The sequence below is a fragment of the Rhinatrema bivittatum genome, chromosome 5, assembly GCF_901001135.1.
Source record: "Rhinatrema bivittatum chromosome 5, aRhiBiv1.1, whole genome shotgun sequence".
Lineage (NCBI taxonomy): Eukaryota > Metazoa > Chordata > Amphibia > Gymnophiona > Rhinatrematidae > Rhinatrema > Rhinatrema bivittatum.
In genome coordinates, this window is record NC_042619.1 from 125,803,273 (window position 1) to 125,829,891 (window position 26,619).

General features: G+C 41.7%; 1 protein-coding gene across 1 annotated transcript in view; it reads left to right on the forward strand.

Annotated features, from left to right (window-relative positions):
- Positions 1 to 4,508: 4,508 nt before the first annotated feature.
- CPB2 (carboxypeptidase B2) overlaps positions 4,509 to 26,619 on the forward strand; it is a 59,515-nt gene continuing 37,404 nt past the window's right edge. The window contains exons 1-5 of the mRNA XM_029602889.1: positions 4,509 to 4,622; positions 14,320 to 14,395; positions 20,369 to 20,493; positions 20,592 to 20,700; positions 25,226 to 25,327. Coding sequence (XP_029458749.1) covers positions 4,552 to 4,622; positions 14,320 to 14,395; positions 20,369 to 20,493; positions 20,592 to 20,700; positions 25,226 to 25,327 — 483 coding nt within the window. The 5' untranslated portion in view covers positions 4,509 to 4,551. The remainder of the gene's footprint in view (positions 4,623 to 14,319; positions 14,396 to 20,368; positions 20,494 to 20,591; positions 20,701 to 25,225; positions 25,328 to 26,619) is intronic.

A 26,619-nucleotide genomic window follows, 5' to 3' on the forward strand; every position in this document is an offset into this window, starting at 1 on the left:
TTCTGCCAGGAAGTCACCGCTGCCTACAACACCAGTGAGTTACCATCTCTCTCTCAGAGCTTTCCCTGGAACCAGGTGCTCGCTCCTCGAGGGCCTACTTCATACCAGCTCCTGGGCCATTCTAAGAGACTACAGTGTGAGTGTTAATATCAAGGTTCTGTTCCTGAACTCTGCATACTCTGCCTACTCACTATCTTAGTTTCTCTACAGCTCAGCCTTTCTGGGATCGCTGTTCCAGTGCCTGAGGGACTACAGCCCAGCTGGGCTCTTCCAGCTCACTACTGCCAACTCTGGTGTTTCTCAAGAACTGTTTAATAAAAGAACTTGTGTGTGTGTGTGTGTGTGTGTGCCTCCCAATTCTGAGCCTGACCGGTGGTCTCTCTCGGGGCAGATGACCACACCCCATGGGCGTGGTCATCTGCCACCGACCCAAGGATCCACCCACAACAATCATGAATAATAACAACTACACCAAAGCCTAAAACACCAATACTCCTTCTATCAGGAAAACAGAACAAGCCAGGTTACTATAGATCATTACACAAAAACTAAATACCAGCAGAATACCTCATTTCAGTCTCGCATGCAGCACACAGACGGAAACTCACCAAATACAGAATAAAGTCACCATAAAGTATAAATAGAAATGTGCAGACAAAAAAACTGAACTGGAAATTGCAAGAAGCCAGACTTTGCAACAATAAAAAACAGAAACAGCATCATTCCTCATAAAACAATAATAAAATCAAGAAATAAGACACATCAATCATAATAGTAAAACTATACCACTGGAAAGAATAAATATTTCAAAACAGCTGATGAACAGAACATCATTCAATAATTACTCATTTTTTAAAAAGTTTTCAAATACCAATAAAATATTTCAAAGCAACAGACACGCCAAATAATACCCAATAATTCCTAACAGATACATCAAATAATATCCCAATAATATCTAATATGAATAAAAAAATATTCCCTGCTCTCCATACCTGGGATCTTTGGATTTCCAGTCACTCTGAGATATCATGGATTGGGGAAGGGGAGGCCACACATACTTTATTCTCTCTCTTTTACACACACACTTACACACTCCTTCTATCATACACATATCCATGCTCTCTCTCACACACACACACACTCTTACATACACAGGCTCTCTCTCCCTAACACACACATCCACACACTCATGCATATTTCCTATCTCTGTCACATATATGCACATACACTCACACATGCATATAGGTTCTTTCACAAACCTCATTCACATGCAAAAAAGTACTCACTCATACACACACAAAGGCTCTCACTCACACACAAAGGGATTTTGTGACTAAGTGGTTGACTATGTTAATTCCAACTGTTTTTTGGATACCACTGTGCATATCCCATTTTGAGCCATGCTAGGGGAATGACATGCACTGTTGATGCCTTAAATCCCAATAATCTCATATATCATCAAACAAGGAAATTCAGTTAATAAAAATACTTTATCTAGATGGCTAACTCACTATATATCCCATTGTTATACATTGCTAGTTTGATAAAAGCCCATCAAGTGAAAGCAGTCGCTGCCACAATGACACTCCTTAATTTGGCGTCTGTCCAAGAAATCTGCAAAGCAGCAACGTGGTCAACAATACACACTTTTACTCAACACTGCTGTCTGGAACAAGAATCATGCACGCACGCACAGTATATTTGGTCAATCTGTACTTAGAAACATTTTAAAATAAATTCTCAACTTCCCGCTGGATAACGGTGAGTTGTGGTAAAGCAAAGATGAACACAAATAATCCCTCAGCTAGGGAGCCCCATCTTGTCTGGCTGCATTGTTATGCTTGTCTACTGAGAATGTAAAGTCACTTACCTGTAACAGGTGTTCTCTATGGACAACAGAACAAACAACCACACAATCCCTCCCTCCTTCCCGGGAAGTTGATATCAATTATGAGATGGACTGAGGGACAGGCGCGTGGTGATGACAGCATGGGAACTCACATTTATTTATTTATTGATTGATTGATTGATTATTTTAACCCACTAAAGCAAATCAAGTCTGGTAAGAGCAGTGTACAAAAACTGAGAAAAAAGCACATTACAAAAACAATAACATATAAAATGCATCAAAATAAAAGGTAAAATCAGTCATAAAACATCATATCAAGCTAATAAAAATCCAAGTACTTCACTTTTCCAAAATAAAATGACCAGATTTTTATTTTCTTCCTAAACGCTAAAATATTTGTTTCCAATCTTATTTCCTATGTCTCTGAGTTCCATAACTCTGGTCCTCAGGTTATGAACATCCTCCTCCTAAACATCATCTTTCTCACTTCTTTCCTGCAGGGAATATAACACCTGGAATATAACTCCTTACCTATTTTTATAAATATCTAGCCCCAACCCCATGTATTGCCTTGAACATCAAAGTCAAGATCTTAAGTCAACCCACTTTTCTAATGGCAGGCAATGCAGTTGCTATAACAGTGGTATAGCACTCATCCTAGGACAGCGATAAATCAATCGAGCAGTCATATTTTGAACTACTTGTAACTGATTTATGTCCATTTTTTAAAGGCTTACCAATAAGGAGTTACAGTAGTCAAAGGACAAATCAAGTCCTGAACAATCACCCCAAATACAGTAAAATCAAGAACTGATCTGAGCCTCCTAAGCTAGCTGCCTCAGCCTGAAAACAACTCTCCAAGTGATAGAGGTAACATTAGGTCGAAGATCAAAAGCCTCATCAACTATCACTCCCAAATTCTTCATACTATTTTTCCTTGTTATTACAACATTGCTAATTTTCAAAAATACCCTATCCTCCAACACATTCTTCCCTCCCACTACCAACCACTCGGTTTTTGCCATGTTTAACAGAGCTTTTGAGACTCAAACTAGTTCAGGATTCTTTCCAACTCTTCATTGATCTTCCCCATGCTCAGAAAGTACAATTAAATATTCTGAGGTAGGATAGAGAGTGATGACTAATTTGGCACCATCAGATGACATTTATTTATTTATTTATTTTTAACTTTTATATACCGATATTCCTGTATAGGATACAAATTACACTGGTTTACAATGAACAAAATCTCGCCTGTGAGCATTACATGGAACACTTAACAATGAGTAAACTTTGAATAAATGACATTGAACAAAATGGGAGGCAACGATTAACAAAGCATAAACACGTGGATAAAAGCGATATAATGACTTGGAGCTTGTCTGAAGAACTATGTAACATTACTCAGAAAGGTTAATAAATACTTAGCTAAAGCTTGCTAAAATACAATACTTAATGGGAACAAGTAGGCACGCTGGCGTGATATGGTTTGGCTATCATGACGGAATGGACTTGGGTTATCATTCTGGAAACGCTGCTCTAAATAGCCAGGTTTTGAGGGTTTTTTTTAACAATATTGGGCAGGGGTCTTGTCGGAGATCTGGTGGGAGAGCGTTCCATTGAGGAGGACCTGCAGTGGATAGGGCTCTTTTCCTTAGGGATGATTTTGCTGGGGGGGTGTATAAAGTGCCTTGGTAAGCTCTTTTGATCGGTCTGACTGAAGTTGAGGACGCAGATGACATCACCAATCTTGTGTGGCTGCTTGTTCTGCTGTCTTCAGGGAACAGCTGTTACAAGTATGCAGTTTCGCTGGATGGAGCTCTTGTTGTCAGAGTGCTATGGTCCTGTCCTTTTCTGTTTCCAAATGCATAACTTAAAAATAAATGGTTCTGAAAAGCCAGAGAAAGCATATTTAAAATGTTATCTACTGAAAGAAAGAAATTGCTCAGTAAATACTGATTGCAATGATTTTTCATTATGGAATAATATTGGAATATAACAGCATTTTCTTTCAGACACACCATATATAGGGTTGGGTGCCTCGAGTTGGAATTTGGGGGTATCACAAAAGCCTGTGATTGCTATGTCTTGCCAAACACAAAAAAGGGAGCAGTGTGTGTCCTGAAGGTATGGAAGCACACAGCCCCAAAGGAAGTGGATTTCACAGTTCTGAGTGGCACCACCATAACCATGATGTGAAATCTGTCACATTATGCCATGTCTAATGTCTCTCTGCCTGTAGTCATTTGTTACTTTTATTTTTAACTACAGTGCACTTCTCTCTGATGGCCATTAATTACAAAAACTTATTTCACAGACTTAGTTGCATTCAAGACACAATTTATTTAGCCTCTTCACACACTGGATTCCTCCAGGTTTTTAAATGGCTTTCTGTTTTTTAGGCTAACAAGCAAACCATTAAAAATATAGTCATCATAAAATGCCAAAACACTTCAGAAACTTATATAATGGCACAAAGCTGGATAACATTCTTTGTCACTTGTTTCCTTTAAACTAAATTGTTCAGAGGAAAAGCAGGTTATATTATGTGGAAGGGCAATCTCACAGAGAGGGCAGTGAGTTTTAAATTTTAACCACTGTGTAAATATAACTTCTAAAGGTCAATAAAATTTCTGTAAATGATTGAAACCACCATCATTCTAAAACTGGACCTCAGCTGCTAATCACAACTTTTTTGAAAGATGAAGTATTACCTTTTATTTTTTACCCTACTTTTTTGCATCCAGGGGTATCATGGCCTTCCTCTTCAAAGGTAAATGAGTACCTTTCTTATTCTGAATTTAAAGTTCAGCTTTTTCACTTTATATAATAATATGCACCAACTCGTCAGCTGAGCATATGAAAAGCTGGAAAAAAATGATCACGATATATTGCAGTTTGGGTAGTAAAATAAATCACTGGTGTTCATAGCAATTAATTACATATCCTGTTTCTCTTTTGTTTCTGTTTAGCAAATGAAAATCAAATCAGTTTATTAAAGACTGATGAATATCTGAACTATTTTGTATTTATGGTACACACGGAAGTCTAAAAAAATCAAAGTGAAGTAATAAAACATAACACAGGATATGATGGCAGATAAGGACAGGAAGGCTGCCCGATTTCCTTTCAGTATAATACCATAGTGGTCCCTACTTGATCTCTATCTTTCCTTTCATTTCTTCGTAGCAAAAGATACTTTGTGCATATCCCATACTTTCTAGAATTCTGTTGTTGTTTTTGCCTCTTCCATCTCTACTGGGAGGCCATCCATGCAAAGTTTGGCAACCTTGAGATCGTCAGATATGATCAGCCCAAGACTTCTTTTCTGTTTCAGAGCACATCAGTATCTCACCTCCTATCGTGCATTGCTCTGATGGACATCTGCACCTCAAATGCATAATTCTATGCCTCAGTCTTAGCTGCCAAGCACTCAGACATTCTATAAGCTTGCTCAGATCACTCCTTATTTTTTTATTGCATTAGGAATGTCCCCTTTGTTACATATCTTAGTAACGTCTGCAAAAAGAGAAACCTTGCCTACTAATCCCTTTGCAATCTGAAGTTCGAAAATATCGAACAGAAGCAGCCCTAGGATTGATACCTGATAATTCTTCTTTTCCTTGAAATCCATTTACCTCTGTCTTCTGTTGTCCATAATTCAATCCATTTCTGATGCAGTTAACCACTATGGGCCCCATCTGCCAAGTGTATTTATGAGATTTTGTCAAAAGCTTTGATGAAAGTTGAGAATACCAAACCCACTGGTTACCCCCATCTAATACCTTAGTCACCCAATCAAAGAAATTGATCATATTTGTTTGATATAATAAAGCCATGATGCCTTGGATCCTGCAGCTCAATAAATTCAAGATACTCCTCTGTTTAGTAGTGATTTCACTAACTTACCCGCTATTAAGGTCAGACTAACTGGCTTATAGATTACCAGCTTCCTTATTTCTGCATTTCTAAAAAGAGGGACAATATATGCCTCTCTCCAGTTCACTTCAACCACTCCTGTCTCCAAAGAATGATTGAACAGCACCCTCAGTAGAGCTGCCAGAACACCACTGAGCTCCCTTGGTATCCTTGGATATATATCCAGTCTGGCCACATTGTTTTTTACCACTTTCAGCTTTCCTTCTTCCATCTGAATCATCCCTTCTGTAAATTGAATGGTATCTCTTTCTTTTCCATATGCATCCCTTCTTCAAACCCTTCTTTGGTGGCCAATAAACAAAAGTATTTGTTCAATATTTTTGCTTTTTCTGTTATGGAACTCAGTTTAGTGGACCCTTGGGCCGACCTGCAGCAGACTGGAAAAGGTGGTCAATGTCTCTAGTATATGGCAGGCTGGGAGGCAGATGTTCAGGCAGGACGTAGAGGTGCTCTTCACCCTGGAAGCAGGTACTCCCCCGGGAGGAGCCCGTAGGAGCCCAACCGCTGGGACTTAGGCGACTTCACCTTTGGAAGCCGAAGCACCCCCGGGAGGAGCCCGTAGGGGCCCGGCCACTGGGACTTAGGCGGGTTGTTGATCAGGACTGGGAACTGGAACCAGACTAGGACAGTAGATCAGTATTGTAACGGGGTTTGGGTTCTGGAACCAGGCAGGAACTGTAGCAGGACTCAGGTACTGGAACCAGGCAGTAGCAGGCAAACAGGAACCAAGCAGGTACTATAGAAAGCAGCTCACTCCGGGGCACAACGCAACAGGGAACCGGGAGGTAAACCCATTGCAAGGCAAAGACTGAATGTCCGCGGCCGGCTTATCAAGGCCGCGGCGTCTGACGTCAGGAACTGGGCGGAGTCACTGCTGGTGGGAAACGGCCTAGAAAAGCATCCAAGTGGCGCGCACACGCGCCTAGAAGCAGAGCGTCCATGGGAAGCTTCCCAGCGGCGCGGCCCCCGTGGGGACGCCACCAAACAGGGCGCAAACCAGGCCTCCCGAAGCGGGAGTAGGTCCAGGAGCATGGAGGTAAGGGTCTGGTCGTGGCGCTCACAGCCAGAACCACAACATTTTCTTGGTCTCACTTCACATAAGAACATAAGAAATTGCCATACTGGGTCAGTCCAAGGGTCCATCAAGCCCAGCATTCTGTTTCCAACAGAGGCCAAACCAGGCCACAAGAACCTGGCAATTACCCAAACACCAAGAAGATCCCATGCTACTGATTCAATTAATAGCAGTAGCTATTCCCTAAGTAAACTTGATTAATGGACTTCTCCTCCAAGAACTTATCCAAACCTTTTTTGAACCCAGCTATACTAACTGCACTAATCACATCCTCTGGCAACAAATTCCAGAGCTTAATTGTGCGTTGAGTGAAAAAGAATTTTCTCCGATTCGTCTTAAATGTGCTACTTGCTAACTTCATGAAATCCCCCTAGTCCTTCTATTATCCGAAAGTGTAAATAACCGATTCACATCTACTCGTTCAAGACCTCTCATGATCTTAAAGACCTCTATCATATACCCCCCTCAGCCATCTCTTCTCCAAGCTGAACAGCCCTAACCTCTTCAGCCTTTCCTCATAGGGGAGCTGTTCCATCCCCTTTATCATTTTGGTTGCCCTTCTCTGTACCTTCTCCATCACAACTATATCTTTTTTGAGATGCAGTGACCAGAATTGTACACAGTATTCAAGGTGCGGCCTCACCATGGAGCGAAACAGAGGAATTATGACATTTTCCGTTTTATTAACCATTCCCATCCAAATCCATATTCAGCCACTTATCCGGATAAACCCTTGCCATTTAGCTGGATAGCATGTGAGTTATTCGTCTAAATGGATTTTGAATATCGACCTCACTGATGCGGACTTTCATCTCATCCGCTTGCTGTTGCTGGGGAAGGTGCATTGCTCCTCTTTACAAAGAAATTACCTGTATAAGTGAATTTATTATAACGCTTTGCTGTTTAAGGCTCTAGTTCACCTGTGAGGGTTTTGTCACTTGCTCTAGTGTGTTGGCATTTCTGTTAAATGTGTTTTTTTCTCTAACAATTGATATAATTCTACCACAGTTAACACCAGTTTCTCATTTTGTAATTTGTCAGTATATTAGTGCTGGCAGTTACTGCTGTTTTGGAATGGGAGGTTTACTATATTGTAGTTGTAATTGTAATTCAGTTATTTATGGCTTTCTAAGGGTCAAACCACAGCCAACATGCATTATAATATGCCTAATGCCATATGAGTTCCAAATGTCTTTTTTTTTTTTTTTTTTTTGCAGGGTTTTCTGGTTGGCACCACAGCATGCATGTTGTGATATTTTTACCTCAAAAGACTGTACTTTAAATGTCCTTTTCCATGTAAAATGTTATAAATTCACAGGTCCTGATTTTAAAAAGCATCTACATGCTTAAAATTGGGTTTTCCACATGTAAATGCACTTAACTCAACAAAGTGGGCTTTTGAAAATTGCTACAATATATGCCATTGAATTGTCCATAAGATTTACTCACATAAGTGCACTTTACTTATTTATTTATTTGTTTGTTTGTTTTTATATACCGACATTCGTATGCACATCACATTGGTTTACAGTGAAACAATGGAAAGGTTGAAAGGAAATTACATTGTAACAATTTTAAAGCGAACAAAAGATTCCCAGGGTTATTGGGCAGAAGAGTTACAGATCAATTATAGAGTTAGTTTGGAGCTTAGAGGCAGGAACCTGTAACAGCAGATTTTAACCAAGGGATGGAGTAGTTAAAAGGAAATAGCAGGGGTGAAGGGGAAAACAGAAAATTTTATACAATGGCTGTTGGGGAGGTGTTACGGGTTCTGGGATTGACTTGACATGAATGGGTGTCATGGGAAGGCTTGTTTAAACAGCCAGGTTTTCAGGGGTTTTTTTGAAGTTTTGAGTGTTTGGTTCTAGCCTGAGGTCTTGGGGCATTGCGTTCCAGATAGAGGGACTGACTAGTGATAGTGCTCATTCTCAGGTTGAGTTGAGGTGTGTGAGTTTGGGTGAGGGGATCGGTAGGGTTCCATTATTGGCAAATCTAGTGGACCTTCGTGGGGTTTGATAGTGGAAGGATGGGTTGAGCCAGTGTGTGTCTTGATTGTATAGAGTCTTGTGTATTGTTGTGAGGGTCTTGAAGCATATTCTAAAGTGAATGGGTAGCCAATGTTGGTCTTTTAGGATAGGGGTGTTGGTAAGGATTCTAGCAGTGGCGTTTTGTAGCATTTGAAGGGGTTTGAGTGTTGTTGCTGGGAGTCCTAGGAGTATAGAATTGCAGTAATGTATTTTAGAGAAAATTAGTGCTTGAAGGACTGTTCTGAAATCACTGTGATGTAGGAGGGGCCTTAATTTTTTTAGAATGTGGAATTTGTAATAGCAATCCTTCATTGTTGTGTTTATGAATTTTTTTAGGTTGAGTTCAGAGTCTAGGGTGACACCAAGGTCTCTTACATGGTGAGAAATTGGGTGTGATCTCAATTAGCATTTTATTGTTTGGTTTGTGACATATTATCATGAGTTCTGTTTTTGTGGTGTTTAGTGCTAGGTTCATTTGTGTGAGAAGTTGATTGATGTCTGAGAGGTAGAGTTTTGGGTATGGATTCAGTTATGGGGATGAGAATTTGGATGTTGTCGGCATATATGAAGTGTTTGAGTCCTCTGTCGGCTAGAAATTTGCAAATGGGGAGCATGTATATATTGAAGAGTATGGAAGATAGGGAGGAACCTTGGGACACTCCTTGAGTTAGGTTGATAGGATCGGATTCACTCTTGCCGATTTTAACTTTGTAATGTCTGTTTTCTAGATATGATTTGAGCCATAGTAAAGCATTGCCTGTTATGCCAATTTCGATTAGTCTGTCAGTTAGGGTCTTGTGGCTAATGGTGTCAAAGGTTGTAGAGATATCCAGCATTGCTAGAATGTAGGACTGGCCTTTATCTAACCCTCTGAGGACTGTGTCGGTGAGGGAAGTTAATAGTGTTTCGGTGCTGAGGGACTTGCAGATACCAAATTGGGAGGGGTATAGAATTTTGTGTTTTTCTAAGTGTTCCGTTAATTGTTTGTTTACTATTTTTTTTCAAGAAGTTTGGCTAGGAAAGGAAGAATGGATATGGGGCAGAAGTAGGCTGGCTCAGAGGGGTTTAGATGTGGGTTTTTTTAACAAGGGTTTGACTATGGTGCATTTTAAGATGGTTGGTACATTTCCCTGGGTTAGGGAAGTGTTAATAATGTCGGCTTTGGGTTTGGCTAGGATGTGTGGGATCGGTTTCAGTGATTTTTATGGGGATTGTGTCTGAGGGGTGAATTGCGGGGTTAATTGTTTTTATAATCGACTCAATTTCAGAGGTGGAAGCACTCTCGAAAGTGTTTAGGAAGGGAGAAAATTTGCCATTATGTTGATGATTTTGTCTTTGAAGAACAGGGCAAGTTCATTGCATTTTGATTTGGAATCTTTATCGAATATTGTTGGGGAGCTGTCTTAGGTCAGCTACGTAGGAGAAGAGGGCTTTAGGGTTGAATTGGAAATCGTGAATTTTTTTGTGTAAAAATCACGTTTAGTTTTAAGAATTGTAGTTCTGTAGTTGTGAAGTGAGGTTCTATAGGTGGTCAGTAGGCTGAGGGTGTGTTTACTTTGCCATTCCTTTTCGATTTTCCTGAGGGAGCATTTAAGTTGTTTTAGTTCAGGTGAGTACCATGCGTTTTTGGTATGTTTGGCAGGGTTTAGTTCTTTGGTTATTAGAGGGCAGTATTTGTAGGCTAAATTATTTGTAATGGTGTTCCATGTTGAGAGGGCGGATTCGGTGCTGGTTAAATCTAAGTTGTTTAGTGCGGCTGGGAGTGCTTCAATCAGGTCTTCAGTTTTACATGTTTTTCTGAACTGGATTGAAGTGGTGTGATTGGGTGTGAGGTTGCCTGGTTTGATTATGGAGAAATTTTCTTGAATCAGTGTGTGATTGGACCATGGGACAGGTGTACATGAGGGAGGTTCTGTTGTTTGTATGCATGAGTTAATGAAGATTAGGTCTAGGGAGTGTCCTGCTTTGTGAGTTGGGGAGTCTACGATTTGTTTGAAGCCCATGGCCGATAGTGTGGTGAGGAGAGCTTCACAGTTAGGGGTTAGGAGAGTAGTGTCTACATGTAGATTGAAGTCTCCTAGGACAATGGAAGGGATGTCCATATCAATGTTTTCGGTAATGAATTTGTTTAGGGGGGATGGATTGCATTTGAGGAGGCCTGGGGGTGTGTACACCAAACAGACTTGAAGATGATTGGATTTGAAAAGTCCTATTTCAAAAAGTGGAGCTGTGTGCGTGGCCTGGAGTTTGAAGCAGTTTGTTTTTGTGGCTAATAGGAGGCCTCCTCCTCTTCTGTTGTTCCTGGGGATAGAGATGATGTCATAGAGGTGAGCGGGAAGTTGATTAATTAGTCTGTCTGTTTCAGCCATGTTTCTGTGATGGCACATATGTCAGGCTTGCGGTCTGTTAAGATGTCATATATGATGGGGGTCTTTTTTTACTATAGATTGGACATTGAATAGTATGAGTGAGAACAAGGTGATACCAAGAAGCTGGGTCATTGGGGATATCAAAATTGGGAGTAGTGATTTTGTGTGTGCAATTCTATTGGTTGAGGGTTTTTTGTAGTCATGTAATTGTGTTTTGAATTGTGTTTTGATCTTGAGTATCTGCATTGTAGCCATAATAGGTTGAGACTTTTGATTTTTGTGGGAAAGGCTGGTGTGTGGAGGTATTGTTGGCTATGGGTCATGAGGGTTCAGGCAATCAAGTGGTAGTATGAGTAAGGGGAAGAGGAAGAGGCCCTCGGTAGGTGTTTGAGTTGCGCTCGTGCTGTAGCCTACTTGAGTAAATGGCTTTTGAAAATTGCTACGATACTATGTTACATTACGCACATAACTCCTTTGAAAATGACCTTCATAATTTTTAATTATGTGTGGAAGGGGGATCAGGAGGAGTATGCGGTGCAAGGCTATAAGGTTTGCCGAGGGAACCTCATTCCCTTGCACCAGCCCTGGCTGCTCTGGCTCCATGTGGAAAGCAGGATTCCATCTGGAATTGTGCTGCTTTGGATCAGTGGTTCTTCTCAGTCTTGGCCAGGGCTTAATTTTTCTTTTTTAAAGCCCTAGAGAAACAGCATGGATCACTTCAGGTCCCGTCTCTGCTGGAGTAATTGGCAGAACAGAGTCAGGGAAACCATAAAAGTAAGGAGACTCTATGTAGAACACAGTTAATGGGAATGCGCTGGAGTGGATGTGGTGAAGAACGGAAAAGTGGAGGCAAGCTTCAGTCAAAAGAAAGGGGTGGAGTGAGCCAGGAGCAAGTCCCTATGCAGTGTTGGAGAGACTTCTGTTTGAGGTGGCTGGGTTGAGTTTTGAGAGGAGTAGCTGGCTGGGAAACTAGTGAGCCTCCTGGAGAATGAGGGTGTCAAATAGGGTGAGAATGGGAAAAGGAGAGGACTGTTACAGGCTGGAGTAGGGCTAGCAGCAAGCAAAATCTTAATATAATGATGTGGCAGTGCTGTAGCAGGGGTACTCACTGAGCAGCAGCCTACAGCAATATGTGTGTGTGTCTAAGAGAGTGGATGTGTGTCAGAGAGACCCCAACACACACACACACACACATTATGTGGGTGTCTTTCTCTATGATAAAGAATGTGTGTGGGGGTGTTTTTCTGACACAGACACATATGCACACACACACACTGTCTCTCTGTGTAAAACAAAGACAAAGATCATCCATATGCTGAGAGCAAGAGTATGTGTGTATGTCTTTGGGTCAGAGAGAGAGAGACACACACACACTCTCTCGGATACAAAGTGGATGTTTGTGTCTGAGAAACTGTGAATGTCTCTGACACTAGCTGGCAGTGTGATTGACTCATTAATTGGCAACTGGTTCAAGAGCTGATTGATTAACAGGAGATGTAAGCAAACTTGGGGGGGCCCCAAACAATTGCATGGATGGAAAGGTGACTGCAGCGCTGTTTGTTCACTTGTGGTCTAGAGTGTGCTCTACTGCTTAGTTATTTAGGAAAAATGTGAAATTAATATTGGAGATTTTTTAACTAGATTCTGCCAGGCTCCAGGTCACATGATGTACCTCTCTAGGGTCAGTTTGGCTTACTTTTGAGAGCTGTTGAAGCATGAAAGTGAATGAGGGAGTCAGACAGATACCTCGGGCTTGTTTTGAAAAAATCCCCCATGGTGGCATTGGACCCAGTCCTGGACCTAGGCCCGGTCCTCAATGATGGGATCTGGCCTTAGCCAGGCCTTGGTGTTGGGCCTGGGCTTAGGCCTCAGCAACAGGACCTGGCCTTGGCCAGGCCCAATGTCAGGCCTGGGCCTGGGCCTGTGCCTAGGCCTTGGTGCCAGGACCTGACCTTGGCCAGGCTGCAACGTTGGGCCCAGGCCTTAGTGACAGGACCCAGAATTAGGCTGTGTCCCAATGATGGGACTAGGCTGAGGCCCAGTCCCGCCAGAGATCCATTTTAGCAATGGTGCTATTTGCTAATACGGTGAATTTTTCATTTTTAGAAAAAGTTCAGTTATTGTCTTCAGAAAAGAAAAAAAAATACCTCCTACCTAACCAGCTACCAGTTGATCACTGGAAAAAAAAAATCCCTCCATCTCTCTTTCCCTCTCCCCCAAGTCAGCCACCAGATTATCATTAAAAAAAAAAAGAAAGATAAGAAATCCCTCCATCTCTTTCCCTCCCTCTGCCAACCAGCAATACTACTACAAACAATTAATATCATAGCCTTGTGGACTTTTTCCCCAGTTGGGGCTGATCCTAAGTGAATCAGCCTCTGCTCTGCTCAGACTGCTGAGTGTGGACTGAAAAGGAGAAAGACAGGAATGCTTGTGGGAGGAAGAAGACAGGAGAGATGCTGGACAGGGGAATAGAGAGAAGGGATGCTGGGCTCTGTGGATAGGGTGCAAAGGGAGAGGGATGCAGGACTTGGCAGAGGGTGAGAGACGAGTGAATGGTGGATGCTGACCGGGATGAGAGAGGGGGATGGTGTACCAGAGTTGCCATCGATAGGCAGGTGCATAAGATGGAAGACATAAGACTTAAGTTTCACCTAGGATACCCAATACCCTTGCACCGGTTCTGTTTATCTCTTTAATAAAGTCTGCAATGGAACAAAATTTGTACCCAGCAGTTGGTTTGACAGGCACTGATCTATCTTCAGCAATAAATTGACCAGCCTTACATTATTCAGGAAAATTTAGGCTTAAAGTCCATCAATATTACAATAGTTTTTCATGTACGTTATTTAGTTTGTTTATTTCTAAAAATGCTTGTTTTCCAGTTGAGCAAAGTAGCTTATGAAAAGACTGAGACATGGTAATGGTTATAAAAACTTGCAGAGAATTTACAATATTTGTTTTATGTGCCTTTCAATATTTTCTGTGATATCTGCCCAAGTAGATTATCATTGTCTCTGAAACCTATCTGCTTTTCTAAATATCTAATTTTCACACTAGTGGTCAGGTTTTGTCGGTTTTCCCACGATCTGAAGAAGAAGTTGAAGTACTCAAGAACTTAACCACCATGTTTGAGGTAATTTGCTATCCTCATGTAAATTAGATTGCTGCCATTTCACTCCATTCTGTGTGAGAGGTTCTTTGAGGTGGATTGTAATGTTATATCTTAAAATATTGAATTTAATTTTATTGTGTGTTTGAAATTTTGTAATTTTATTGTATGCTGTTATGCTATTATCGTTATGTTATGCTTGCAGGCCGCTCTGTGTGTTTGTGAGAAGAGTGGGACTTAAATTTCAAAGGGAATAGAATTCTTTATGAAATTCCCCAGTTTCTGAAAATGTTCCTATCTTCCCATAAAAGTGTATGGATGTTCCCATAAAACAGGAAGTCTTTGATTTAAGGTGTTTCAAATTACAATTCAGAGCATTTCTAAACTGACATACATTATCCAACATACAACACTTGTTTTGAATTTAAGATGCCCGAGGGTCTCCAACAGGCATACCTTGGTGTACTGATGATCATGAAGCCTGGCGTGGTGGTTTCAGTAGGAAATATAGTAGGGACTTCCTCTCCTCAAAATAGTGTCAGTGCAATGTCCTGTAGCCGTGACTTGGCTCTTTCCTCTTCAGACAAAAAAAAAAATGTTTTAAAATATGTCTATTCTTTTTATAGTACTACAAATTACTAAATGCTGGGTTATTTTGGTGAAAATGGGGTATTGGGCCCTGTTGCTGGAACCAATCCCCCCTTTATAACATTGTTCTTTTGGGACTATTGGTTTCAACATACATTTCGACTTAAGACGCTACCATCAGGAACCAGTACGTCTGAGGACGTCCTGTATAACTTAAACTGGTTGTGTCACCTTGCTTAGAACTATGTGAAGCAAGGGACCAGAAAAATGATAAGATAAATACTACCATGTTATGAAGTGCGGCAGGCTCTTTTTCTTCTGGCAATTAACTAAAACTTTGGGAGTAAAACAAAGATAAAACCAAGCTAAAAGGTGCCTAGTTTGGCTCTAAGAAGCCAGAAAAGCAGAGTTGAAGTGAATGTTCTTGCACTGCCTTCCCAAAGGAAGTAATGTTTGCAAAGTACTCGGTGGGAGGATTTTCTATTATAGTTCTTGTTCTGTGGAACTCAGTACTTATCGAAATTCATAACATTGCTGACTACAGATTATTTAGAAAGCAGTTAGAAACTTGTATTTTTCCCAAGTTTTTTTTACTGAAATATAGATCTTTTTAATGTTTTATATTTAGCTGCTTTTGGTAAGATTCATGATGGACATTTTATTATGTGCATGTTGGTCATGTTTGTTTTATCTCGTGCTGTTTACTGATTTATTGATGTGATCTGCCTAGTAAGGATGTGCATTCATTTCAAAACAAATGCTAAAAATGGAATGAATGAGGCCATTATTCAAAACGAACCAATAATGAATGGCCTCTGATGTATTGCCCTGGGCAGCTAACAAGAAACACACAGAATGAACAATCAATAAATAAAATTAATTCATTATTAACAGTTAAGTAAGAGGGAACCAATAAAAAAACACAATGTAAAACAATAAAACCATGTTAAAACTGAACTTTAAAACAACATCACCCCAATTGTTTCTAAAAAGTCTCTAAAAGTTTTTTAAAGAGGTTCAAAATAATTGAAAGGAAATCAATGTTAAAAAATGATGAAAACAACATAACATCTTGGGGTATTTTTGATTTTGTGGCGTAGGCAGAGAGATTTTACAAAGGTTTCCTGGAAGCCCTACGACCCTCCTCCTTTTCCAGCAGAATCATCAGGGCCCAGACAAGGCCCAGCTGGAGACTCCCCAGACTCCTCTGACTGACAAAATAGCCTGGGCCTACTTGGCTGGGCCTGGTCGGGGCCTAGCTGGGTCTCCCCAACCTTAGTATTCCCAAGTGTACTAACAAACTGAAACACTGAACAATGACAATCCCAACTATAGTACCCCCCATCCAGAAATATCAGTAACAGGCTGCCAAGGCAGAGGGGGACTGCACTAGAAGAATTAAACCCCACCTGTATCCGTGGGGATTGTGGATACGTTAGCACTAGGGTAGATAATCCAGGTGTCCATCTGTTCTACCTTTCTGTGGTCGCTCTTGCTTCCTGGGACCCTTTTCCCATCCTACTCTTATAGCAGGGGAACAGCAAAGAAAATCACCACACTATGAATACTTTTGTCACTTGAATTATAACAATAAACAGCTGGGAGGAATGGAAGAAGGCGGTGGGGGGGGGGGGGGGCATTGGAATTATAAAGTCATTGAGTAGCAAATTTCAATATAAACAGCAAATATACTCAAAAGCACAATTAACATAAACTAGGGTATATGCAGTTCAGTAAACAGAGGATTAACGTACACAACAAAATGTTGATTAAACTGCAGCGAACACTTGCATATTGGCCTGGGTATTCAAAATTATATATATATATGGTTTTTCTCTTTTTTGGTTTTAAATATACTAGTTCTGTCCTTGTGCACAAATAAACAAAACAAGTGAACAATCAAAATCCTCATTGGGGCTCAAAATTGCCTTTAAAATGTGTAGAACGCAAAGCAGACCATCTGAGGTTTAGGGAAATTCTCTTCACTCTCACATTTTTTATAGTTCCTTGTTGCATGTCCAGTATACCCCGTTGCTCCCAGTGCCACATAGCTCTCAGCTGTGGTGTCAGCTTTTTACTGATCTTTCTGGGATGCAAAAGCCTGATATCCCACCCTCCCTAACAAGCTGGCTAAACAGCAACCACTGAACAATAGGGATGTGAATCGTTTTTTGACAATTTAAAATATCGTCTGATATATTTTAAATCGTCAAAAATAGTTAGAGGCGCGATACAATAGGAATTCCCCCGATTTATCGTCAAAAATCGTAAATCGGGGGGGGGAGGGGAAGGGGGAGGGCGGGAAAACCGACACACTAAAACAACCCTAAAACCCACCCCGACCCTTTAAAATAAATCCCCCACCCTCCCGAACCCCCCCAAAATGTTTTAAATTACCTGGGGTCCAGCGGGGGTCCAGGAGCGACCTCCTGCACTCGGGCCGTATTGCAAAATGGCGCCGGCCGTATGGCCATATTGCCGTATTGCAAAATGGCGCCGGCCCTATGGCCGGCGCCATTTTGCAATACGGCAATATGGCCCGAGTGCAGGAGGTCGCTCCCGGACCCCCGCTGGACTTTTGGAAAGTCTTGTGGGGGTCAGGAGGCCCCCCCAAGCTGGCCAAAAGTCCCTGGGGGTCCAGCGGGGGTCCAGGAGCGATCTCCTGCGCTCGTGACGTCGGGGGACAGGAACCAAAATGGTGCCGGCGCCATTTCTATTAACGCAGCCGTGGCCCGAGAGTGGAAGATCACACCGGGACCCCCCCCCCCCACTGGACCCCAGGTAATTTAAAACATTTTGGAGGGGTTCGGGAGGGTGGGGGATTTATTTTAAAGGGTCGGGGTGGGTTTTAGGGTTGTTTTAGTGTGCCGGTTTTCCCGCCCTCCCCCGATTTACGATTTAAACAATTTAAAAAAAAAAAACAAAACCGCGACGATCAGATTCCCTCCCCCCCCCAGCCAAAATCGATCGTTAAGATGATCGATCACACGATTCACATCTCTACTGAACAATCCTCTATAACACCACTTCCTTCTCCATGGCTCTTTACTTAGCTCTTGGCACCAGTGGGGGAAGGAATCTTGGTGGGCCCGGCTCTTCTGACTCCAAAATCCTGGCAGTCCAACAGTCTCTTGTCCTCCAAAGAGAGAGGATTAAATGTTTTCTCTCTTCTTTCTCCAAATGGCTCTCCTTTCTTCAGAACAACCCTCTTTGTTCTGTCTCCTCTGGAAGCTGGCTTCCCTCGTTCCCCTTCTCTGTCTCTAGTCCAGGCTCCACAGCAGAGCCTGGCCAAGATAGAAAATTGTGCCTTTTCTTTCTTATTTGGGCTTCCTGGTTTGCTGGCCAACTCAATAGGATCTCATTAAGACAGGTGTCCTTCTTATTAATGTAACTGCTGTTTTTTTTGTCAGCAGCACCATCTTCAGTAGTGCAAGTCAATTACTGTGTTTTTTGATCTGAAGCATCTCTCTCCTGGCACCTCTCTGCTTGCAGGTTTGCAGTGTGGGTGTAGGGGTGGGGCAGGGGAGCAGTGCCTAGCTGTTCCCCTGCCAGGAATCTGGGGTACGATGTCCCAGGGTCTCCCTATTTCAGTCTCAGTACCCTATGGCTCAGGGAGGCAAGGACCCAAGTTAATAGACCTTGCCACTCAATGAAATAGAAAAAGAATTTATATCAATAAAGATTATAACAACTATAATCTCTGCTTTAGGTTAAAGTATCTAATACCTAATACAAATATTACAGCTAAATAAAAGAGTGTTCTTCCTCAAAGAGAAGTAAGCATGCTTCTAAAGTCTCTGCTTCAGACTGTGGGTACATCTTCCCCACCCTCCTTTAAGGGCCAACGGGTGAAATCAACTGTACTCTCATATACATCGCATAGTCCCACCCATCTTGAAATAAAGAGCAGTCTCTGTGGTTGAATCCTGGAGATCACATCGTTCATTAGCACACATAAGACTAGAAACGGAGACTTTTGGACTACTTTTATCCCACATGCCACCTTTTTCAGAAATGGCCGCCAAGTGACAATGCAACCAGGATATTTACCTCTGCAATAAAACGGTAACTTTCTTAAAATATGCATTTCACCCATAATAAAACCAGTCCTCTTACTGAGATATTCCTCACCTGGAGTGGTGGCCCTTGGCCTACCTTAGTCTCCTCTGAGTGGCCTTTGCTTCTCTGGCAGCTCTTTGATAGTCTCTTGTCTCTGGTAGCTACCTCTTCCATGACTTTGCTTTCTCTAACTAATCCTTAACTAACCTCACCTGCATTTCCCAATTAATATCACAATCCTCTGCTGTGACTTTCTCCCTCCTGACCAGTTCTAGGTAATTGTCTCTCCTGGATGACAACAATCACTAGCTTTTCTCAACATGACATTACTTCTTTTCTCTCTTTCATTTTTAATTTTGCAGTTTCCCTTGTGGTCTCTGGCTGGTTAATTTCTCTCTAACTCTGGACTGTTTCTGACTGAGTGAGGCACCTTCTCCATCACAATAATATAGTAGATTCCAACAGATAAGAACTAATTGATTCACCCATCTAGTTTGCCCTATTTACTTCTGGCAAGCTGCTAAGCATATGTCCCAGTTGTCAGAGGTAGAGTTTTGACTGCTGGTACAATATTTCGCCTTCGCCAATTTAGTTTTTTGTTGTCTTTTTCACTGGTTTCTACCAACCTGGATAGCTGCAGGGACAAATTTAGGTTTTGTCACCCCTAGGCCCAGTTGGTGGCATTGCTCGCCTCCCCCTTCCAAAGATGGCAATATCTCCCAAACTCATCTCTCAGTTCCCACTCTCTCTATCCTTCCCATCTCTCAGTTTCCACTCTCTCTCTCTCTCTCACTTTCTCTCTCTCTTCCACCCTCTCCTCATGCCTGGGTTCCTACTTCAGCCATCCTTGAGTCCTCAACTTGAAGGCTGCTCCTCCAGCATCCTGGGGATCTTGCTCTCTCTGGGTGGGCAGTATTACAGGGTCTACAGACCATTGTGCCCTAGGCAGACCAATGTAACCCCTCCCCCCCCCCCCCCCAAATCCCACCCTGAGTTGAAAGTGCCCCTCTTACAGTGGGAGATATATAGAGCTTCAGATTCTCTCTTTCTCTCCCCCACCCCCACTCCGTGTTCAGGATTCCCCTCTGGCCCAAAATCTCCAGACTTGCGCCTCATCAGGTGCAGCAGTAAATTTACACAAGTACACGCGTACTTCCCAGCTTCTTAAAATTTGCGTTGTTCACGTACGGCTCACATACGCATGTATGGGGCCGTTTTTTGCGCGAGCAACACTTTTATAATCTACCTGTTTATGAATAAGGCCCGGAAATAATATACAGAGTGTTAGTTTAAGATCATGTAAGCATTTGTATCTTTTCTCATAAAACAATGTTCTTGAAACTACTCTAGGTTATCCTTTGGCAGCCTGACACTGCGGAGCACATCGTGAAGAGAAAAGAAGTTCATTTCTATATTAATGCATCTGATGAAGCCCATGTTAAAACCATGCTCAATCAGACTTCCATCAGATACAAGTAGGATTCACATTTTGCTCATAGTAAAGAAAACCTTGATTATAAATAAATCTCACAGTAAGTGTAACCTTGTGCTTTTGGCTTTTCCTTCCATTTAGCATTTTGGTTTCAGATGTGCAAGCACTCATTGAAAAACAGACTCTCAATGAAACAACGGGCCCTCGCTCCTCTGGATCTTACTATGAAGAATATCATCCTCTTGAGGAAGTAAGCCACCTTCTAAGTATATTATTATGATTCACTGCTCCATGTCACTTTTCTAAGCTATAGTCATGTTCATTTTATGAAGAAAACCAAAAATTATCTTGTGGCAAAAATGTTATTGTTACTACATTTTCTGGTGCAGGCAGCATCGACATCAGAATGGCGTGGGCTGCCTGGGCCCTGGCATATCACATTTTCTGTCCAGTCTATCCATCCTGGAAGTGCCAACAGTTGGCCTGACACTGCGTGACTCTCTGCAGGCTCAAGCTAATCTCGCAAGATATGAAGATCAGTGTAAGATCTCATGCAGACCTGCATGTCTCATGAAATCAGCACGAGCCTGTAGGGAGCCGTACAGTGTCAGGAGGATTGTTAGCACTTCGGGGACAGTAGGCCTACATTGCTTGATTTCCTCACTGCCACAAGTGAGAAAACCTAATTCTAATAAACACTACCCTCAGAAGAGGGAGAGTAATGAGTGCAGGGATACCCTTTCCTTTAAAAATTACCAAAGTTCAACAAGAAAATCGACCTAAACAATAAGTCTAAGAGACACCTCCCTATGCAGCTTGAGAGGGAATACTGCTTTCAGCCTTCAATCTTTAGCTTGACCCCCCTAGACCACCAGATAAACCTTTTTTCCCCAGCTTCAAATGTCAGAAAACTCAGTTCTTGAATACCAAATATATTTATTAAAATAATGAAATTTCAGTGTTCACTGTGCCAAGCATCAAGAAGAGCTGCACAGAAAGCAGCCTGATTCAGCTGGAAGCCCAATAATTAGACGAAGACAACTGCTGCTAAAGTAGAAGTTGAGGCTCCCAGTGAATAGTAGCAGATAGGAAATAGGGGAAAGAGCAATGTTTCTTAGGAGCTGGAGAGAATTCAGGAGAGCTGTTAGCTTGCCAAGAGCAAATGAAAATCCTGCCAGGCAGGAAAACAGTCCCAGCATGCTTTGGGTCAAGGGACCTATAAGAAGAGGAGAGAGAGAGAACAAACAGGAATAGAATCAATAGGAAGTTCTGAAAGATTCAAACAGCAACTAGCAATAACCACCAATTAGTAAAAAGGGCATCGCACCCGACAGAAGATCTAAGCTAAGCAATCTTAAAGATAACATAAGTTGGCAGCACAATAAAGAAACGCATACAAACACTTTGGAGACAGAACAAAAGGGAGGGAGGTTAGATCCCTTCAATGTTAAACTCAGGTCCTGAGGAGACTTCCTGTAAATGTAGGACTTGCATGCTTGACTCCGTGGAAGTGTACCTTATAGCCTGCCACAGCTGGTCTCTACTCTCTGCCCTCTGTGAGAGTTGCGCTTTCATACCAATTACTCCTAGCAGAAGCTCAAGACTGAAGGAATTGATCTCTCAAGAGCAATATTGCCTCCTCTGTAAAATGAACTCACAGAGGCTCAAACTCTAACCCAGGTTCACTACGTGATCCTTTTTGCGCAACTGAAAATTGTAGTTCCCATCACTAAATATCCTCGCTAAGTAGCTTGATTCTCTCAACAGCCAAGGCTATAAAAGAGAATGGAAGAGATCCATAGAAGGATCCTCTGACTGGCCGTAAAGGAGCACCCCTGCGTGCATGCTTCAGAACTCGGTTCAGGAAATGTCTAGGCTCCCAATGGGAGAATGGATGCCAGTCATGTTTGTGCCAGGATATCTAAGCCCCTGGCTCCTGATCTTCTTTATCAGCTGAAGGAGTTGCTTGTCTTGGAGCTTTGCCAGGATGATCTGAAGTCTACTAAGGATCAGGTGCCCCACCTGATCCCTTGTACGGCAAAAACCATTTCTGCCAATCCTTACACTTTGGGGTCTTAAAAGTGTTGGATCAAAACATTTGTGTGATGCTGCCATTAAGTTCTGCAGGGGAACTCCATAACAGGCACAATCTGGTTGACTCATCCGGGTACCTGAGGTGAGGGCAACTAGATTCCCTCAGCTTGTTCACATCAGTTAATGCCGTTTTATTGATCACCGCCATCAGGTCTGCCTTCTCCTGAGTCAGAAGCCAGGATTTCTAGAACATTAGGTGGCTGGCTCTGACCCTTGGTCCTAACAAGGGAGAGAAATGAGCCCCAATCACACCATAGATAAATCATGAGGTCTTATATCCCAGCTCATCCCAGCAGACTCATGCTAAGGAGGGGGCAAGGAGGGCGATCCGCCCTGGGTGACAACAAGGAGGAGGGGGGTGCCAAAGACCAATCAACCACTGTTAATAGCGCCTGTCGGCGCAGCCACAGAAGGGGAAAAAAAGCATGTGTTGAGTCAGATGCGTGCTTCTCAGCTGTGCTGAGCTGGTGGTTCCTGGCCCCTTTTGGATTCCTTGCTGGCTTGGGCTCTTCCGAGGCTGTTGCTGCTGCTGCTGCCGTGCTTGAGTCCCGATTTGGAGAAGGAGCTGCAGGCAGCAGCCGACCAGAGATTTTGACGGTGAGTCAGTGAAACAGGTGTTCCTTCCATGTTCACCTCTCTCTCTCTCTCTGGCTATGAGGAAGTCAACAGGTGGCAAGCAAAACCAGATGCTGCTCTTAGTCTCATCACCCCAACCTCTCCTCGGCACACCTGACTCTCTGGTCCCCCGCAGCTCTCCCCTCCCTCTTTTCTCTCTGACTCCGCTGGAGACTTAAGAAAAATATTTGCTATCTTCTCTTAAAAGTATGAGCTGCCTAATTGTACTGTTGCCTGCTGGTTCATATTATCTGCCTCCCTCCCATGGAACCCTATAAAATGTATATGTATGAGTAATAGATAGGGTTGTTTTGGAATGGGAAGTTTACTATCTTGTAATGGTAATTCTATTTGTTCATGGCTTTCTGAGGGCCAAGCTCACATCCAATATGCATTACAAAAAGTCTAATTCCAAAGGAGCTCCAAGTGTCTTTTTTGCAGAGTGCATGTAAATATAATATGCGTGTTGTGATATTTTTGCCTCAGAAGACGGTACTCTTGAATGTTCTTTTTCATATAAAATTTGTTATAAATGCATAATTTGGGTGTGTCTGTAAAGGGTGTGTGGGGAGTGTGTGTGTGTGTGTGTGTGTTTGAGGATGGGGGTGTGTGTATGAGGGTGTATGTGGGTTTGTGTGTGGGTAGGTAGGTGTGTGTGGGTGTGAATATGAGAGGATGCCTGTGTATGTATGAGGGTGTGTGTGTGTGTGTGTGTATGTGTGTGTGTGTGTGTGTGTGTGTATGTGTATGTGTATGAGAGGATTCCTGTGTGTGTATGAGACAATGAGTGTATAGAAGAGTTAGTGTGTGTGTGCCTGTGAATATATATATGAGAGGGGGCCTATGGGTGCGTATGTGTGAGAGGGGGCCTATGTGTAGGGGTAGGGTTGGGGGTGAGAGGAAGCATGTGTGTATGTGTGCCTGGCTGAGACAGGAATCGTGTGTGAGAGATACAGAGGAAGTGTGTGTGTGTGTGTGTGTGTGTGTGTGTGTATGTGTGAGAAAAGGATGGAGGAAATATGTGTCTGTCTCTTTCTCTCTCACACACACACACACACACACACACACACACACATAGTCAAGCTCCCTCATACTCAGGGTGACAGGTATGGAGAGTGAGGGATTTTTAGACTCCTTATTAGTTTTACTTACTGGGTTTTATTTGATGTTTGCTGTTTTTAAATATTTTATCGATGTTTAGGAAATTTTTACAAGAGCTTCTAATTATTGAATATTCTATTCATCAGCTGTTTTGAAATTTATATTTTTTAGATTGGTTTTACTATTCTAATTGATTTATATTTCTTGATTGTATTGTTTCGAGGAATAGTGATTTTCTGCTATCTGCTTTTCCATTGTTGCACTGTATACAGAATCTGGCTTGTGGTTTCCAGTTCAGTTTTTGTTTGCATGTGTGCATGTGTGAGAGAGAGAGAAAGAGAGAGAGAGGAAGTGTATGTGTGTGTGTGTGTTATCATGTGAGAGAGACACTGAGGAAGCGTGTGTGAGAGAGAGGTACAGAGAAAGTATGTGTGTGTGTCTCTCACACCCACACATGCTCCCTCTGTCTCTCACAAAGTATGTATGTGTGTGTATGAGAGAGAGGGATCATATTTTGTGTGTGTGTATGTGTGTGTGTATAGGCCTGCCCCCAGTGCTAAGCATCTTATGGGACTATCAGAAGAAACAGTTGAAAAACACATACTAGAGATGTTTCTGTATGCCACCGTCTGTCGTTGCTGGTGCCTGCCTGCCTTTGTAGCATTAGCTGTTATAACCTCAAGCTACTGTGCAAGGCACTGGTGGGCTTTGAGAAGTTACAAGTCAGCAGCCTTGCATAAAAAATTGCCCATTTAAAAGGAAATTGTACTTGCTTTATATTGGGCAATATTTCAAAAGCACAATCAGTAAATTTTACTGCTAAGTACTATTTTGCAAATTCTTCATAGCACATTATTTGCTGCATGCACAGAAGATTTTCTTAAGAAAATGTTTCTGTGTATAATCAAACATTCTGAAACGACACTGTATAGTAATTTGTATAGTAATTTGGTGCAAATCTTTAGATTTACTCCTGGATGGAGCAAATGACTGCAAGACATCCCAATCTCCTTCAACAAATATTCATTGGGTCTTCTGCTGAGAAACGTCCACTTCATGTTTTGAAGGTACTGTCAATGTTTCTTCTGTTATTTGTAACTGTAGAATTATGAGATTTCATGAGGTTACAGTTATTTATTTGTAATCTGCCTTGGGACTACTTTTAGGAAAAGATAGAATATCAAATACTTACAAATGAATAAATCAATCATCTGTTTTAGAAAATGACATACTGCAACACACAAATGCTTCTCACAGATTTCAAGTTCCACCTCACTCACTTTTTTGAGTGTCACCTCCACATCTTTTGTCAGTTGTCTTCTCTCCATATTATTTTCCTGTATAAGCTATAAAGGCATTACTCTCATACATAGCAAGATTATTAAATTAAATTAAATTAAACTGACACAAAACAGGGGTTGAATTAGCAATTCAAGTTGATAGATGTTAGCAGTAGCATCAATTATCAAGGCTTCCACAAGTTTCAAACGTGTTACCATGTGTCCAAAATATGCACATATATGTTTCTCTTTAATGAACCTGAAATTTCATTTGTCTGAAAACAGCACAGAATCCTTTGCATTTGGATATAGCAGACTGGGAGCTCTGACGTGTTTGAGTATGTGCAAACCTATCAATATTTCAATGCTCATTAGAGCGATATCTAGGTCAAAACTGGAGGAAAAATTTTAATATTTCCAATGAAATTATTGGAATAGAGCTTTCTGACTGGAGAAAATAGAGAAATGGTCAATTTATTAGTCAAATAAAAGTGAACCAATTGGGGGCCTCCATCCAAGTTCCTCTTAGTTGGGGTAGAGGACTGGATTGTTAGAATTATAGTGATGTAGCTTTTGTTTCCTTATTTCTTGTTTAAATTTTCCTTTAATTGTGTCTTGGACTTCTTCATAATGGTGAACTTGTAGATTCAGCCAATTGAAATGATTTCTATGTTTTGGAATGTTTAATAATTAATTTGGCTGTTTTCTCTTTCGGTACAAGTGATTGCTTGTAAATAATACCTAAAAAATGTTAAAATAATATAAAAAAGTGAGCCTGACTTTCCAAGAAAAAGATCATTGTACTAATGTGTAAAAATGTTTGCAAATGCTGCTTCACTTGCAAAATGGGAAATCGTACATGTTATTTACAATAGCACACACTATTTGGCATTTTAATGTGCAAAGAAGACTGCACAAAATTTCACATTTGCAGTGAGTAAAATTTGTGTGTAGCTTCCTACATGTGATGTTATTCAGAGTAATAGTTAATGAGCTTCTGTGATGCAAAACTGCATAGCAAAACCATGCGTAAAATTTGCTTCAAGGAATGGATTTCATAAAAATAAATGAATAACTAT